Source organism: Peromyscus maniculatus, chromosome 1 (genome assembly GCF_049852395.1).
Source record: "Peromyscus maniculatus bairdii isolate BWxNUB_F1_BW_parent chromosome 1, HU_Pman_BW_mat_3.1, whole genome shotgun sequence".
Lineage (NCBI taxonomy): Eukaryota > Metazoa > Chordata > Mammalia > Rodentia > Cricetidae > Peromyscus > Peromyscus maniculatus.
Window position 1 is genome coordinate 25,069,796 of NC_134852.1, and position 17,764 is coordinate 25,087,559.

General features: G+C 56.7%; 2 protein-coding genes across 11 annotated transcripts; both read right to left on the reverse strand.

Moving 5' to 3' along the window:
* Positions 1-1,057: 1,057 nt before the first annotated feature.
* Inafm1 (InaF motif containing 1) lies at positions 1,058-2,455 on the reverse strand. The gene has a single exon (XM_016009758.3). It carries the CDS (start codon positions 2,371-2,373, stop codon positions 1,987-1,989), a length of 387 nt encoding a protein of 128 aa, XP_015865244.1. The 5' UTR covers positions 2,374-2,455; the 3' UTR covers positions 1,058-1,986.
* A 458-nt stretch (positions 2,456-2,913) lies between these two features.
* Ccdc9 (coiled-coil domain containing 9) lies at positions 2,914-16,629 on the reverse strand. Of its 10 annotated transcripts, none has more exons than XM_016009752.3 (15): positions 16,501-16,629; positions 14,175-14,227; positions 13,968-14,072; positions 12,457-12,555; positions 12,059-12,307; positions 10,341-10,424; positions 10,082-10,255; positions 7,827-8,008; positions 6,021-6,067; positions 5,788-5,923; positions 5,484-5,577; positions 5,024-5,402; positions 4,495-4,587; positions 3,564-3,613; positions 2,914-3,078 (listed from the first exon to the last, which is right to left on the reverse strand). In XM_016009752.3, exons 2-15 carry the CDS (start codon positions 14,175-14,177, stop codon positions 3,061-3,063), a joined length of 1,713 nt encoding a protein of 570 aa, XP_015865238.1. In that variant the 5' UTR covers positions 14,178-14,227; positions 16,501-16,629; the 3' UTR covers positions 2,914-3,060. The 10 variants fall into 10 exon arrangements, with proteins under 10 accessions (XP_015865238.1, XP_015865237.1, XP_076428304.1 ...); XM_016009751.3 differs by having other exon boundaries at positions 4,471-4,587; XM_076572189.1 differs by lacking the exon at positions 2,914-3,078 and having other exon boundaries at positions 3,203-3,613; positions 5,024-5,399.
* Positions 16,630-17,764: the final 1,135 nt, after the last annotated feature.

The following is a 17,764-nucleotide window of genomic DNA, read 5'->3' on the forward strand; positions in this document are numbered from 1 at the left end:
AGGCAGGCAGCTCCAGGGACTCCACTTGCGTGAACTGTCAGTCACCAGCCAGAGCAGCCTTTTCAATGGCTCTTGAGTCACCCATACGCTCCTGTAATTAACAACCCCCCAAAATTCACTTGGCAGTGCCCTGTTTGGGGTGAGTAGACATTTGCTCCTGTCTCCCCAGGAAAAGTTAAATGCCATCCCTCTTCTACAACAGCGACTTCAAAACCAACTTTGGCTATATGAAACCAAAAAAAAAAAAAAAAAAAAGGAAAATTAGGTTTTTTTCCCCAAAACCTTTAAATAAATGTTGAACTAGTAATTAAGATAAATCTAGGCTTGACAGTGTGCCAAATTGTAGGTTTACAGTCCCTTAGCTGAGGTCTTCAGGGACAGATGCACTTCAGAACTCAGGGCTGATCCAATTTTAGAAAGGCCAATCTGTATCTTTTATGCAAACCCCCAGGGGCCTAGGCAGGCACTGTCCACGTCCCCCACCAGACATGGTAATATCTTTTTGCAGCAAAATGTGTGAACACACCAAAAGGGATAAATAAAAAATATATAAATAGCTTGGTACAAGTTAATTTGTCACCATGTGAGAGTGAGGTGAAAACGATCCCACCCCCCAAAAAAATGTTTAAAGTCATCAGAGCTAGTCAGCATACAAATCCACAAGCTGGGCATAGTGGCACCCACCTGTAATCCCAGCACTCAGAAGACAGAGGACGAAGGTCTGCTGGGACACAGGGACAGTTGGAGCTGTAGTAGTGAGACCTGGCCTCCAATCCGACGGCTGGCAGGGCCCAGCTCAGTGGCAGAGCCCTGCAGGGGAAGGAAGCCAGGAGACCCAAGAGACAATAAATACAGAGACACTCTAGAGACGGAGAGGGGGGGAGCGGGCAGAAGACAGTGGAAGGAGACAAGAAGAAAGGCTGAGCACCATGGAGCGGAAGAAAGAGAAACTGGAAGCAGAAAGGGAGGCCAGTGGGGGCAGGAGAGAGGGCCTCCCAACTCTTGCTGGTGTGGACACTTTGGGCTGACGGTGGAGACAGGGAGCAAGCCAACTCTGTTCTTGGGTTTGGATCGCTAGTTTAATTCTGTGAGCAACATTGTGCTATCTTCATTTTACAAAACTGGAGAGGTGAAGTACATTGCTGTGCATGTGGGGAATGCTGGTGAACAGGAGGGAACCAGAAGGACAGATGACATACTCCCATCTGACGCGAGGCTCGGTTCCTGGGATGCTGTCCGGCTCAAGGGGAGGGCAGGTCATACAGGAAAAGCCCTTCTTGAAGCAGGGTACCCCAGGCCGGCCTAGGGCCAGGCCGCAGTCACAGGTACGGGAAATGGACTCAGTCGCCTGACTTCTTTATCAGAAGCTATGCCGACGTCTCAGCCACGGCACCAGCAGCAGTGCAGACCAGAGGCTGTACCCACCTTTTTTTTTTTTTTTTGTTCAGGTTTATACTCCACTTCCCAAAGCAGCAAATGTGTCCTGTCACCACCCAAACCCCAGGTTCATCTCTCTGACCCCAGGAAAAAAGCTACAGCATCACTGGCCAGGGCACAAGAGCACAGCCTCTGTCCCTGACACAGTTCCCAGCACGCACGATTGTCTCCAACGCTATACGAGGACCCGTGACACCCCAAAAACTGGTAAGGCCTTCACAGTATCTGACCTTCAATGGCCCCGAAACTGGCAAGCCGCTTTTCCCCATTCCAACCCAAAATTTACATGAGAGCAATGGTAGAGGAAAGCCTCTAAGGCCGCGAGGCCGCGGGTTGGAGAAGGGGCCAGCGCGCGCTGCAGACGACCACAGACCAGGGAGCGCAGCTGAGGCTGGAGTTTATTGCGGATGAACGCTGAGCCCCGAGGAGGAGCGGGGTGGGATGAAGTCAGGCAGGATCAGGACCGCGGCCGGGGAGAGGAGGCGCCGCGCAGGCGAGGCCCAGTGGTGCAGATGGGGCTGGCGCAGGCCACGGTGGGAGTGGGCCAGGCTATCCCGGCGCTCGGCTCGCGGTCTCGGACGTCGCTCCCGGCGCTGGGCGGCGGCTGTGGCGGCGGCTCCGTGGCAGTCCAGGCTGCGGTCTTGGCCCGCCCGAAGCTCCGAGCAAGCAGGAGGCGGCAGGAGGTGGGGCGGGTGGCGCTGCACGGGCGCAAGGAGGGGCAGGCGCGCTGGGCAGGGGGTCGGCGGGGCCCGCGGGCGGCCGCGTGGGTACCCAGATGAGCCCGTAGTACACGGCGAGCAGCACGGCGGCCAAGGACACACACAGGAAGTAGGCGCAGACCGGGGCAAGGCGCAGCCATCGGCCGCGGGGACCCTCGCTCAGCCCCGCACCGCCCGGGCTCTCGCCACCGCCGCCCACACAGCTCGAGCCCCGCATCGCGCTGCCCACTCCACCCGCGCTGGTCCCGCCCCCACCCCGGGACCGCCCCCACGGAGGTCCCAGCCCCGCCCTAGACCACCTCACGCAAACCACGCCCCCTGCAGGGCCACGCCCCCTCCAAGAGCTTCCTCCCCCTCTGCCCTAAATCACCGCCCCCGGCCCCCACCCGCGCAAAGCCTGGCCACACCCTCACCTCCTAGACACGCCCCTACAGCCTCTGGCCCAACCACTATCAAGAAAAATGCATTAGCCACGCCCCTTCGCAGCCACACCCGCCTGTTCTAGCGCCCTAACTGGGACTCCTGCTCTCTGCTCTGGGCCCCTCCTAGCTTGTCGGAACCCTCCCTCCTTCCACCGACTGCAGCCCCGCACACAAGCCACCTCCGCTCGCCGGAGGTCAGGTTCCCAGTCGGTTGGAGAGGACGGCCCCCAGAGCCTCTGAACGCTAGCCCCGCCCACCGGACCTCGGCCCCGCCCCTCCCGGCTTCTTATCTCTGGGCCGCTGCAGGGTTTGGAGGACTCAGCTCCGCCCCTCGCCCCAGCTGGCCCCTTCCCCAGTAACTCCGCACCAGCGTAACTTCTCCCGCTCCCTAGAGGCGCAGGGTCCGGAGTGGGCTGCAGGGAGGAGAGCAGCCTGCCCGGGAGCCAGGCAAACCTGCGCTGCCGCCCCGCCCAGCAGCGTCTTCAGGATTGCAGGACAGCCTGCGGGGTGGGAGGGGAGAGGTGTCAGGACGGTGAACCACACCCTCGTCCCACCTCTTCCGCCACAGCAAAGCCCGCCAAGCACAGCAGCCCAGCCTGTCCCGCTAGCAGCACAGTTCAAAGGTTGGCGGGAGCACGCATTTAATTCATGTCCTCCAGAGAGTCCCAGGCCCTAGCTGCAGGATCCTGCACACCCGGGCCTCACAGAGGCTGACTCGGAGGTCTCCACCAGCGAGGTAGGGTACAGCCCCTTTCAGATTGCCAAGACCGGTCCTCAGCGAACTTAGAAGAATCCCCGGCCCGGCCCGGTTGCTAACCTGGCTCCTCCCCCCTACATTTAACCCCGTCCTGGCCGGAGTGTAGCAGAAGCAGAGGAGCGAGGCAGCTGGAGGTTAGTGCAAGAGCGCTAAGGCCCCGGTCCGCTGGCGCTGTCAGCGGGCAGCCCCCGGCGGCGGAGCGGCCGCCACCACCTTGCAGAAACGCACCCTCTGGAAGTCTGTGATCTCCGCTGTCTCCTGGCCCTCGGGGCCCACCTCTGAGGAGATAAAAAGCGGTAAATGGATAGCCAGCCTGCCCAACCCGCCCTGCCCCGCACCTCAGTCAAACCCATCTGCACTTGGTCTCCAGTTTACTCAACCCTCAGGAGGCCCACGAAGCAGAGCCTCTCCAATCCGACTCCGTCGACTACTGGGGAGCGCTTAGGTAATGACATAACCATCATCCTCCCAGGACCTCAAACTTTTGTATGGCCCGGCCCCTCGGCCTCCGTCCCCACCCCTCATCTGACTGTCGTTCCTGGGCTCTGCTCCACATCCTACCCAATACAGGGGAAAGGAAGGAGGACACCGGCAAGAAACCTGACCCACCGCATTTAAGGTGGCCAAAATGATCAGCCTCTTGCTTCTACTCTGTGGGGTCCAAAATTCCCACTCAGGTCTGCCCCAAAATGCTAACCTTGCTCTCAGATAAGCCTAACAGTCGACTCCATTCATTCATTCATTCATTCCTACCTTTAACCACGTTTTGCTTTTACAGGGTCCCTAACCAGTATTAGTCTCAAACTCAAGAGTCTACAGATTCAGCCTCCTCTTCCCCTTGGGGACGTTCAGATTTCAAATCCCGTCTTTTGCTCCTTCCAGTTAGCTTCAGCCCTTTACCTCAATGAGCTGTCTATGCCTGAGCCCAGCTCCTGGCCAGCCCTACTCACAATTCCCATTGCCTGGAGCCGTACAGCCCACCTCTGCACCAACCAAGACCTGACTCCAGGCCCACCCGGGCACGGCACAGAGCCTGACTCACCCCGTGCCCTGTTCCCCCACCATCCCACAGGCCCCACCCATTTTTTGTCCCCAAGCCCTTCCCTCCCCCCAGGAATGCAAGCAGGCCACCCACCTCCACCAGCCTCATGCACCCCACCTGGAGATGCCTCAGGCCCCTCTTCTTCAGACTTCGGGGCTCCTGCCAAGGTTGGCCCACTCTCCAAGGAGGCAAGGGCTGGCTGGTCACCTCCTGGAGAAGGGGAGGCTCAGTCAAGCCCCTCCTTTTCCAAACATCTCCCCATGCCAGGGGAGCAGGGGGGCTCAAGGACACGGTGGGGGTGTGTCATTTAAGGAAGTGAACTTTTTATTGGAGAGAGGCTCTGAACCAGCAAGAGCAGGCTCTAGGGAATGGGCTGAGGGCACGGAGTAGGCACCAACTGCCTGTCCCTGCTACAAGGGTTGAGGGAGGTGTGAGCACAGCCACACCCTTGTGAGCTCACAGGAGCATGAGCACACGCGCGCGCATGCGCACGCACACACACACACACACACACACACACACACACACACACACACACACACACAGAGGCAGCAGTCTCATGCATTCCCAAAAGGCCAGGCCTCACCCGCAGAGTGGGCACCGGGTGGGTGGGAAGTGCTGGGAGAATTCAGTTCCATCTCCTCACCCCAGTCAGACACAGGCTGGTGGTCCCCAGAGGGCGAGAAGGGGCTGGGAGGTTCAACAGGGACCGGGGACAGCGACTCCGGGGGCCCGGCGGGCGCAGGGTCCGCCTGCTCACTGGTGGGCTTCCCAGCAGGCTCGGCCTCTCCAGGCTCTCCAAGAACAGCCGGGGCTTCCTGCTCCTTAGGACCCTCGTCCTCCTCAAACTCCTCTTCCTCTTCTTCCTCCTCCTCCTCCTCAGTGATGTCTTCACTCACGTCCTCCCATTCTTCATCCTCCTCATCGTCTTCCCTCTCCTCTTCTCCCTCCTCCTCCTCCCCCTCATCTTCCTCACCATCCTCCTCAGGAGGCCGGTGAGCTGGCACTGGGGTCTCTGGAGGCTGCTGGAACACAGGCAGGTCAGAGAAAGACTTGGGGCCTGAACCCCCCATACACACACCCTGCTTTACACTGCTCTGCCTTACCTGTGTGGGTGTCTCCGCCAGGGACATGGACTGAGAGGACTCAGGGGCTGAGGACACAGCTTCCTCTTTTGTCTCCCAGCGATTATCATGGTCACTGGAGTGGACAGAGACAGGATAAGGTCTGGGTGAGGGATGGACTGACTTCTCAGAGAGCATCTGACTTGCTGCACTGAAGGCAGAGGGAACAGCAGACGCGAACAGAGCCAAGACAGATCAGTGCACCCTCAAACTCGAGCCAGAGAGACGGACTCCACACACCCAAACACAATGAGAAAGGGAACGTCCCAAGGGAGGGACACCCCACCTATAGGCACGAGGGGCCACCTTGGCCGGGGGTCGACTGTTCTTTCTCCTCCTGCGGCTCTTGACTTCTGCTTTGTGCTGAGAAAGGAACTCTCCAAAAGTGGGGGGCTTAGGGGGTCTTGCCCAAGCTTGGTCATCTACAACAGAAACCCAGATCCAAGGACTTAGGGGATGGGGACACAGCACACGCCACACTAAACCCCACTGCTTAACCCTTTCCAAGGTACTACTCACCATAGCGGTGGGACGGCTCATGGGTAGGAGCTGGCCCGTCCTTGAACCTAGGAAGAGAGGGCAGAACAAGCAATAGCTGAGGAACGGGGGAGAGACCAGAGAAAGCAGGGGAGATGAGGCAGACAGAATGGGGGATGAGAGGCAAACCCAGCTTCCTAGTGACAGAAGCAGACAGAGACACAACTGCGGCCTCTGGAATAAAACCGTGGGGCTGGAGAGATGGTTCACTTCCCACTGACCTCTGCACCTGTGTATCCAGTCACCCAAGTGACTCAAGTCCCTTGGGATTGCTGCCCACAGCCTGCACCCCAGAATGAACACTCAGGGCATGTTCAAAACAGAGCAAGGACATAACTGTGGGCCCGGCATGGTGTCACATGTCAGGGACCCGAGCATTTCAGAAGTGGAGGCAAAAGAATCGGGTTCAGGCTGTCCTTGACTCCACAGCAAATTCAAGGTCAGCCTTGGCTACGTGAGGCCTTGTCTCAAGGATACAAAAAGTAAACAAGAAAGAGTAAACAAGTAAACTGTCAGTACCAACAACTCCAATCTATGGGCAGGCAGAAGGTTCTGAGTGAGTCTAAGACAGCCAGGCACCGGGGATCAGCAGCGGTGGTTCCCTACCCCGAGCCTTTGCTAGCTGTGTGTTCTCGGACATCGGTCATCGGTCAAGCTCACTATGCAGGGAGACACAGAGCCTGAGTGGCCTGCAATTCTTTGCTAGCCGCAGTCAACAAAGGCCGGCAGGCCTGTGAGCAAGTGACAAAGGAAGCTTTTCATACACAAGCTGGGCATCTGCAGGCCAAGGCTGGAGGATGCTGAACTCCACGCCCACTGGAGCTGCACAGCCAGGCCCACACGGTAAGACGGACTCCCATGAGCTGTCTTCTGTGGCCTCTCTCAATAAAAATATGTAAGGAGCTGTAGTGATGGCTCACAGGACCTGGGTTCAATTCCCAGCACCCACATGACAGCTCACAACTGTCTGTGACTTCAGGATCTAACAGGCAGGAAGACTGAAAGATCGAAGCCAACCGAGGGAACATACTGTCTCAGAAAGTCAACAGGTGAAAGGGCAGAAGAGGTGACTCTCAGCTCTGGCTGCTTTTCCAGAGGACCCAGGTTCAGTTCCCAGTGCCGACACGGTAGCTCACAACCAACCCTCTGTAACTACAGTTTCAGGGGATCTGACACCTTCTCCTAGCATCCATGGGCAGCAGGCACACACAAACATACATGCAGACAAAGCACTCAGTACATATAAATTTTTGTAAAAACTTTAAAGGTGGGGAGTGGGAGCTGTAGAGACGGCTCCATGGCAGAGCACCTGTCTAGAATCCACCAGTGAGGGGCTGGGGGTGTCTCTACGGTGCAGTACCTGTCTAGAATCCACCAGTGAGGGGCTGGGGGTGTCTCTACGGTGCAGTACCTGTCTAGAATCCACCAGTGAGGGCTGGGGGTGTCTCTACGGGGCGGCACCTGTCTAGAATCCACCAGTGAGGGGCTGGGGGTGTCTCTATGGTGCAGTACCTGTCTAGAATCCACCAGTGAGGAACTGGGGGTGTCTCTATGGTGCAGTACCTGTCTAGAATCCACCAGTGAGGGTCTGAGAAGCTAGCTCGGCAGTGCACACTAGTCGGCATGCCAGAGGCCATGGGTTCAGTCCCCAGTACCAAGGGAGAAAGAGAAAGACAGGCTTCACACACTACTGAGACACGGCAGGTAGATCACGCTGTAGCCAACATCACCAATACCCACAACAATGACAGTGGCCGGAGCCCACACCCAGCAGGAAGACCGACTCACATGCCATCGGTCTTCTCGGCATCCCACTCCCGCCGCCACTGCCCAGTGGGCTTGCGGTGTCGCTGCAGGCGCTCTTGGTCAATCTTCTCCCTCTCCTGCTTCCAGCGCAGGTACTCCGACCTCTCTCGGCCCGTCATGGACATTGTCATGTCGCCCCCACTGCCCAGGCCGGCCCTGCGGCCCTGCAGGCACCACAGGCAGTCAGACTCCAGCTCCCCTCCACACCCCTCCCCCAGACACAAACAGGGCCACTGTTCAGGACACTCATGGGTGGCTGAGGCGCCTCCTCAGAAAGGCTCTATGTCTTTGTATCTATTATTTTTGGTTTCAGGACAGGGTCTCATAGCCCAGGACGGCTGCCTCAAACTCATTATTGGCCTTAAACCCCTTGTGCTAGCTAGGATTTTTTGTTGTTGTTGGTTTTCTTTTTTGTTGTTGTTTTTTGATTTTTTTTTTTTTTTTTTTTTTTTTTTTTTTGGTTTTTCGAGACAGGGTTTCTCTGCGTAGCTTTGCGCATTTCCTGGAGCTCACTTGGTAGCCCAGGCTGGCCTCGAACTCACAGAGATCCGCCTGGCTCTGCCTCCCGAGTGCTGGGATTAAAGGCGTGCGCCACCACCGCCCGGCTGTTTTTTGTTTTTTGAGACAGGGCTTTTCTGTGTAGCTTTGGAGCCTATCCTGGAACTCACTCTGTAGACCAGTCACAGAGATCCACCTGCCTTTGCCTCCGAGTGCTGGGATCAAAGGCTCCTGCTGGCTAGTTTTACATCAACTTGACACAAACTAGAGCTGTTTGGGAAGACAGACCCCCCAGGTAAGAAAATGCCCACATCAGACTGGCCTGCCTCCACCTCCCAAGTGCTGGGTCTCATCTTTCTAGAATCAAACATTCCATTTGTATTTGTGTGTGTGTGTGTGTGGGGGGGGGTGTTCGCACATCTGTGGACATGTACATGTAGAGGTCAGAGGAGTGTCTTGCTGCCCCCCCCCCAGCCTATTCCCTTGAAGCAGGGTCTCTCTGACCGCAGGGTATCTGACCTAGGCTAGCTAGCAGCCAGCAAGGCCCAGAGATCTTCCTGCCTCCCTCCCTAGGCATGCATGGAGTCATACCCAACCTTTTTCACAGGAGTGCTGGGGACTCAAAGCCAGCTCCTAGTGCTTATGCAATAAGCACTTTCTTACCCACTGACCCATCTCCCCATCTTTCCCCTTTTTAGACATTTTCTGGTATATGCCAAAGTATGTGAATATATGCCAAGTGTGTGCAGGTACCCACAGAGGCCAGAAGAGCTGGAGTTACAGGCAGTCATTACTTGCCCAATGTGGGTGCTGGGAACTAACTTGAGTACTCCAGAAAAGCATTCAGCACTCTTTTTTGTTTAGTTTTGTTTTTGTTTTTTGAGACAGGGTTTCTCTGTGTAGCCCTGACTGTCCTGGAACTCACTCTGTAGACCAGGCTGGCCTCGAACTCACAGAGATCCACCTGGCTCTGCCTCCCGAGTGCTGGGATTAAAGGCGTGCACCGCCACCGCCCAGCATCACTCAAGCACTCTTAATCACTGAACCATCTCTCCGGCCCTCTCCTCATCTCCTTAGGAAACATCCCCACCCCTCCCTCACTCTTTGGGGTCATGATATTTTAGAATACCCAGCCTTTAATTAGACTTTTACCCATTCGGTTCACTGCGTTTTGTCTTAGAACTATTTTCCCTGGCCAGTAATCCCAGCACTTGGGAGGCTGAAGCAGGAGGATCAAGAGTTCAGGACTGCCTGGGCAGCTTCATTCAGCTAAAAGGACTGGGGTGGAGCTCACTGGTGGATAGTTTATTCAGCAGCTCTAAGACCCTGGGTGGTGTGCCATGGCAACAAAAAGTCTAACCAAGAATCCTTAACCAAGAAAACCCTGGCAGCGAGGCACAGTGAGTGGTGCACAGCTTTAACCCAGCACTGGGGTGGAAGCAGGCAGGTCTCTGTCCTGGGCTTAAAGCTGGAACTCCATGTAAACTGGGCTGGGCTGGAGTTCCAGGTCACCAGGGCTAAACAGTGAGACCCCATCTCAAAAAGAAAACAGAAAACACAAAACACTGGCCAAGCCTGGTAACCCAACTGCTTGAACTACACAGTGAGATCCAAACCAGCCTGAGTCCTTAGCTCAAAAGCCCCCAGATCAAGCGGGCGCTAACCCCACACAGAAAGCAGCACCTGCTCTGCCAGCCCAGCCAGGCCAGGGCACAGCCCTGGGAAGCTGCAGCACCCACCTGTCTCTCGTGCTCCAGGCCAGAGCGCACCCGCTCGAAGTCAGAACCTCCCCAGTTTCGGCCATGCCGGCGGCTGCCCTCGCGGCGGTCCCTCTCAGGCTCCTCCAGGGGTCCACCCCGACGGCGGGGGTCATCCAGGAAGTTGCGTACTGGGTTGGGCTCCAGTACCCCTTCCTGCAGCAGAAGAGGCAGCGGGTGGGCAGGCTGGGAAACACAGGGCGCTTCCCACTCAGTCCACCCCAGGCTGCCCGGTGCTGACCCGCTGGTTGCGCTCGTACTCTGCTATCTTCTCCATCTCCTCATTCATCTTCTCGATGTTCTGCCTGCGCCGCTCCTCCCATTCCTGGGGAGACAAGATGGCACCAAGACTGTCAGAAAGAACCACACGACTAACTGCAGAAAAAACAGGGCCGTCCTAATTCTCCACGGACAGGCAGGTGACAAGGGGTGCCTGGCCTGGAACTTGTCTGCATGTGGGGACCCTGGCATACCTCAGCCACCACAGAAACGGTGCATGGAGACAGTGACGTGGCAAGCAACTAGTGACTACCCCTGCAACAACTACCATCTGCAACACTAACAGTTTACAAAGAGCAGCCAACTGGACAGGACTCTCATTTCCCAGACCCCATTACTGGTGGGTGTGGCCAAGTGCTTCCCGACAGAAGTGTAAGAAATTGTGTTTTCTCTGTCAGTGACCCAGGCTCTACCTTGTGGACAACAATCCTAGGGGTGAGCAGGCCATGGCTTCCTGATCCACATTACTTAGCTCAGCCCACAAGAGAAACAAATCCAGATTCTACTGAGGCTATTCATTGCATGTGGGGTCCGGCTGTGCCCATGTGCACGCACGTGCGTGTTCACGTGGGGAGGCCAGCAGGACTTTGACTGCTAGCCTCTGTTTTTCCCTTTGGAGACAGGGTCTCCGGCTGGCCTGGAACTCTCTAGCACAGAGATCTGCTTGCCTCCCTCTGCTGAAGTAAATGTGTGCACCGTGGCACCAGGCCCATCACCCTTTAAACAGGGTCTCTCACTGGCATGGCTCACCACGCAGGCTAGGATGGCAGACCACAGAGCCCAGGGTCCACTCGTCTCCACCCCAGCTTCTAGGGTACAGATTACAAGGCTGCACCACCACACTCCTCTCTTTTCTGTGGGTTCTGGGGACTGAGTTCCCTCAAAGCCCTCACCGCACTTAGCAAACCCGAACAGTCCAGCTCTGGCATTTGCCAAGTGCCTGCTCTGAGGACACAATGCCTGACCGCAGGGTGCTTACAATGCCCTTTGGTCTAATCTGTATTCCCCGTTAGAGCAAGAATCCTAACTCCCAGGGAGAAAGCCACCTCACCAAACGGCAGAGATTCACAGAAGCGGCTTGGACCCAAGTACATCCCAAGCTGTGAGCCATGGCCCAGGCAGTTGCCTGCTGGGGACGGAGCAGTCACAGCAAGGCCCACTACTCCCCACATGAATCTGAGCACACACGCACACACGCGCACACACACACACACAGAGTGAGCCCCACGCACAAGTCTGAATGTCAGTTAGGAAACAGAGGCAGGAGCATAAGTCAGAATCAGAACCTGAGACAGATGCAGAGCGCTGGTCAGGAGGGAAAGAAGAGAAGCCCTTAGAGCGCCAGCAGGAGGTGGGGGCAAGGGACACAAAGACGGAGGGTCAGGGAGGAGTCCATCCAAGCGAGAGTGGAGAAAAGGCAAAGAGAAAGAAATGAACTAGCAGGACAGAGCAGTGCAGGCCTGTTTTCCCAGCCACCGAGGAGGCTGAGCAGGAGGATGCCAAGTCCAAGGCCAGCCTGAGCAACCTAGTGAGATGAGATCCTGTCTCAGAGTAAAAGCTAAGGGCTGCGGATGTAGCACGCATCTAATATGCACAGGGCCCAAGATGAGAAAAATGAATGAATGAATGAACACCAGGGAATAGAAGCTTGGCCCAAGCTTCATGGTCTACTTGGTCTACCTTGGACTTGCGATCAGAGGCTGAGTTGTCTCCTGCCCCTAAGAGATGAGGGGGTCCCCGGCCCCGGCCTCTCCGGCCCCGGCCCCCAGTTCCTCCTCGAAGCTGCTCCCCGGCACCATCCTCCCAGCCTCGGGATGCCCGGCCTACTCCTGCCCGGCTTCCCTGCTGGGGGTGAGTCCGGCCCCCTCTGCTGGTCCCTGGGGGCCGAGGGGTCCCAGGAGTCCTCCGAGAGGGACCCAGGCTCTTCTCCTGAAAGAGGGAAGGAGGAGAAGTCAGTCAAAGGAAAGGTACCCTGGGACATGCTAGACCCCGAGCGAGGCAGCTGGCAGTTCTGGGTCCCAGGCTCAGCCCTCTCCCTCCTCCCCATCCTGAGCATTCAGACATGCTGGACTCTCCACCTCCACTGCCATATTCTCCTTCTCCATGGAACGGCTCTTCCGAGGGGCTGTCACTGCCACACCCTCCAATTCAGCTTTTTTCCGGTCCTCCTCGATCTCCTAAGAACAAATATCCAGGGGGATGGGGTGTGAGGGTTCCTGTACACCAGCTGGACTCCCACAGTCCTCTACATTCTCCTGCACTTCCTACTCAGACTTCTCTCCAGAGCTTTAGACATTCGTCACAGCATCTTCCATCAAATCCTCCATGTGGCTCTGCTGTTCCAAAGCCCCTCTGGAAGGAAGCCCATCTGTAAGAGCAAATGCTTCCCCATCGTGGGGCCCTCTCCTGCACACACACTGGCCTTCTTGCTATTCCCCAGGGCTCAGGTGTGCCCTGGGCTTGGACCCCAGGGTTTTTGTGCCAGCCGCTCCTCTGCTAGAGTGAGTTCCTTGACCCTATAACTCTCGGGTTTCAAATGTCCCACCACCTATCTGCCACTCTCTCTGTTCGCATCCCCTGCTTGATAAAACATGGGGATACCTGTTGGACTCTTCGCTGATACACCCCTCCTCCCAGCCTACAGTGCCGCCTGGCATACAATCAAACCCGATGTTTATTTTTTTAATGAATGAATGCATGAAGAATGAGTCAATGAGGACCACCCTCCTCCCAGGTCCCTTCATAAAGACAGCCCCACAACCTCCACTTGGGCTCTGCCCTCGACCCTCCCTCCCCCTCCCACTCTGGCCCCAACTACCCTTGGTCACTGAGACTCTTTCAACAGCCTAACCCTGAGCCAGACCTGTCCTCTCCAACAAAGGGCCCTGCCCCAGATTTCTCCTTACTATCTGGACTCCCTCTCATCCATCAGCACACAGAAAAATGAGTGTCCCCATAAAGAGGTATTCTGACCAGGTCTCACTCCCATTCAAAGTCTACCATGGCTCCCTAGTGCCCTTAAGCATTCTCCAACCAACTCGGCTGGCCCCTGATAACCTCCCTAGATCAATTCTCCAAAAACTGACTTTCCAAGCCCTCTCTGCATCCAAACATTTGCCCAAGTTGTTCGTCTTGTTTGAAATGTAACCACCTCCTTCCCATTAGCTGATATCTAGGCACCCTTCAGTTCTCAGAAGCCCCTCTACCAGAAAGCCCTCCCCAATGTCCTCAGGCTAGAGGGGGAACTCTAGACTCCCACAGACCTGTTAATTCCCCCATCCCAGCCTTGTCTAGTCTGGGGCATTACAGAGGGCAACTATGTCCCAAACTGGACTGTGGAGCCTAAGAACAGGTCCAGGGTCTACATCCCCAGCACCACACAACATGGAGCTAAGAATCTGGAGACTTCAGCGAGCAGACTATGAATAAATGATGAATGAATGATGGGATGGAGGAAGGAAAGGCAGACTAAGGCCTTTGGTTTTCGTCCTGTGAGTGAAGGGGAAACATGAGAAAGCTTGAAGGGAGAGGTGGGAAAAACTCACTGCGGGGAGAGGGGATGGGGTCTCCCAGGGCAGGGCTAGGGCACCTGGTAGCGCCGGATGAGGGCCTCATTCTTCCGACGCAGAGCCTCGATCCTCTTGTCCAACTCAGCATCCTTCTCCTCCTTTGATTTCAAATCTAGTGTGGTAGCCTGTGGTGGGGAGGTGGTTGAGGGAGGGGCATTGCCCCAGGGTCTGAGCACTCGGTCTCTGGATCCCACCTTCCCAACCCACTTCTCCACTTTGCAGCTCACCATCTCATGGGCTGTGATCTCCTCACAGAAAATAAACGTAGCACTGGGGGCTCCTGGGGGCAGAGAGAACAGTAGGTTAAGACCAACAGCATTCTGAGATGCTGGCTCCTCTCCTTTACACAGACTCACAGAAACATACACCTGTACTTCATCAAGGGAATTCTCAAGTACTAGCCTCGCCTCTTTCCTAAAGAAAGACAAACCTGCCCTACAGTTTTACAGCCACCCATGCAATTAATCTTCCCACCTCGGGAAGATTCTGGCCCCACCCCTGTACCTAATACTAGTTCCTCCAAACAAAGATGTCAGCCCAGGCTCCATATCCTATCATTTTAGCCAGGACCAGGATCTCAGAAGGTCAGCTACAACCAGCAAAAGTAACTTCTAGAGGGCCAGAGGGATGGCTCCGGGGATAAAAGTGCTTGCCGCCAAGCCTGAGAACCTGAGGTCAATCTCCAGGACCCACAAAGTGGAAGGAAAGAACTGACTCCCACCAGGTGTCCTCTGACCTCCGTGTGATCACACATACATGCACAAAATAAATAAAACAGAATGAAAATCAGTTCCAACTCTCCGAGAACTTTAATCCATGCCTCCCCCTAAGACTGACTCAGCCCAGCCCCCAGCATCCTGAAAATGCACTCATCATCTCCTACCAAGCCGGAAAAGATTCTGCAAGCAGGCCCAGGATCGACTTCAGGGGGCTTCCTGGACAGGACTTGACCTCCATAGTGATACTCAGCCCAGAAGACAGAATTTCTACAGAGGCTTTCGAGAGAAAACTGCCAGCCACAGCCGCGCCCCTGACCTCCACAAATCTCCCTGGTCCCACCCGTGACCGGGATGAAACTTCAGGCCTCCCCTTTCCCATCAGATTTCTGGCCCCACCCATAAAAAATAAATAATATGGCTCCGCCTCCAACTTAACCTATGGTCACGCCCCCAATGTGCCAGGAAACATTCTGGCTACGCCTCTGAGTCCCGCCTCCTCCTCCAGCTTCCGATGCGTTTATGTCCAAGGAAAACTTTCTGGCTCCACCCTGACCCTTCTCCCCCTAGCACTCTAACCCCATCTGCAAAACTGACATTTTGGCCCCGTCTCTATCAAGTGTCAGACAGCCTCTGCACCCGGCCCTAGCTTCTGGGTAAGGATCAGGACCCACTTCAAAAAGTAAGAAACTCTCCAGGCTTGCCCAGGGCGTCTCCGCCCCAAACCCTGGCTCCACCCCCTTAAAAAACTCCAGCCACTCCCTAACACAATCAACGCCAAAACCACGCCCCCTAATGAAACCAACACCCAGCACAAAGCCCCAGCTCACTCACCTCCTCTTCACCCAACCGACGCCCCAACCCTACCCCTTCCCCCTGCACTACTCAAAACTTTGGCTCCGCCAAAAGCAGGGCCACCTCGTCTCCGCCCCGCCCCGCCCCGCGCCCTCATGGACACGCCCCCGTGGCTCTCGTCCCTGCCAAAGCCCTGATCCCTAAGGCCCCCTTGCAATACCCAGGCTCTGCCCCCAGCCTCACCGCCCACCTCCCTTTATCCCGCCCCGCTGCATCTTGGCCCTGCCCCCAGCTTTCCCGCCCACCGCCCAAGCCCCACCCCTTAGGCTCCCCCCTCCCCGCAATACTCTAGTCCCGCCCCCAGCCCGTCCTGTCCCGCCCCGGCTCCGCCCTTGGCCCCGCCCCACGGAACTTGGCCCCGCCCCCGGCGTCCCCTCCCAACGTCCCGGGCCTGCCCACCAGTCCTCCAGCTAAGACTCTGGCCCCGCCCCCAGGCTGTGCTGTCCCGCCATGGCTCCGCCCCTTGGCCCCGCCCCCACGACCCTTGGCCCCGCCCCCGGCGTCCCCTCCCAACGTCCCGGGCCTGCCCGCCAGTCCCCCCAGCCAAGACTCTGGCCCCGCCCCCAGGCTGTCCTGTCCCGCCCCGGCTCCGCCCCTTGGCCCCGCCCCCAACGTCCCGGGCCTGCCCACCAGTCCTCCAGCCAAGACTCTGGCCCCGCCCCAGCCCGGCCCCAAGCTCGAAGCTCCGCCCCGCGCCGGCAGCCACCCGGACTCAGGCCCCGCCCGCCCGCCCAGCCCTGCCCACACGCTCACGGCCCGCCCGGCCGCCCGCCCCCGCCCACACGCTCACGGCCCGCCCCACGGCGCCCCTCCGGCGGCCCCATGTGGGCGTCGTGTCCCCGCCCCCCGCGGGGTACCCTGACCCCGCCCCCGCCGGCGGCTCGCCTCCCGCCCGCCCGCCCGCGCGCGCTCCCGCTCCCCTCACGTGGGCGGGCAGGCCCCGCCCTCTCCGGGCGCGCTCCCGGCCCCCTCCCCCGGTCACCTGTCCCGGAGACCCCGCGGCGCCTGCGACTCCGACTCCGTCCGCCTCCGCGTCCGCAGCTCCCGGGCCTCACGCGTCACTTCTGGTCCGCTCCACGTGAAGAGAGGAAGTAAAGAGGGCCACTTCCGGTCCCGACAGCCCCTTTCTGGGTGCCTTAAAGGGACCGCACCCCCTCCGGCGCTGCGGAGGGTAGCAGGGGAGTGGGTTTCTTCTGCGGCATCCCGGGAGGCCTGCATGTGGTCCTCAATCTCTGGACTCTTTTTTTCGCTCAGACTTTTGAGCTACTGGTCCTCTAATTTAGTAAGCAAAAGCCAGTGGCCGCTGGAAACGTAACTGGTTTCATCACCTCATCTTGCCAAAGAAACCTTAGTTTTAGAAACTTTGACCAATTCAAAAAAATACATTGAAAGTTTGGAGGAAACAGCGGTATAACCAAAGCTGAGCGTGGTGGCACATGCTTCTAATTTCAGCACTTGGGAGACTGAGGCAGGAGGATTGCCTCAAGGTCAAGAACAGCATGCGATATATTGATATAGATATATACAGTTCCAGGCCAGCCAGGACTATGTGGACCTTGGCTTAAAAAAAGCTCCTTGCCGCCAATCCTGATAACCTCAGTTTGACCCCTGGACTGTCAGGTGCACAAGCTCCTTTACCTGTTAAGCAACTTGCTGGCACTTAAATTATTATTATTATTATTATTACTTTTTAAAAAATAAAGATCTCAGTTGAGAAGAGCCGGGCAGTGGAGGTGCACGCCTTTAATCCCAGCACTCAGGAGGCAGAGCCAGGCGGATCTCTGTGAGTTCAAGGCCAGCCTGGGCTACAGAGCAAGATCCAGGACAGGCTCCAAAACTACACAGAGAAACCCTGTCTCGAAAAAAAAAAAAAAAAAAAAAAACGGAAAGGAAAAAAAAAATCTCAGTTGAGATTGGCTCTAAACTGATTCTCCTGCCTCCTCTTCAGTACTGAGGTAGGATTACAGACCTGCAGTGGATATGACCACCAAATTGGCCATCTTAAACTGCTGTGAGGTATTCCATCTGATGGATGGCTTCAATTTGTCCAACCCCGTCTCATGGACATTAGGATTACTTCAGTTTCAGTTAGCAGGAATTGCCAACAGAACTTCACTGAACTTTTACAGGGACGTGTGTGTGTGTGTGTGTGTGTGTGTGTGTGTGTGTGTGTGTGTGTGTAGAGTGCTTGCCTAGCAAGCGCAAGGCTCTGGGCTCGATCCTCAGCTCAAAAAAATGAAGTAGGC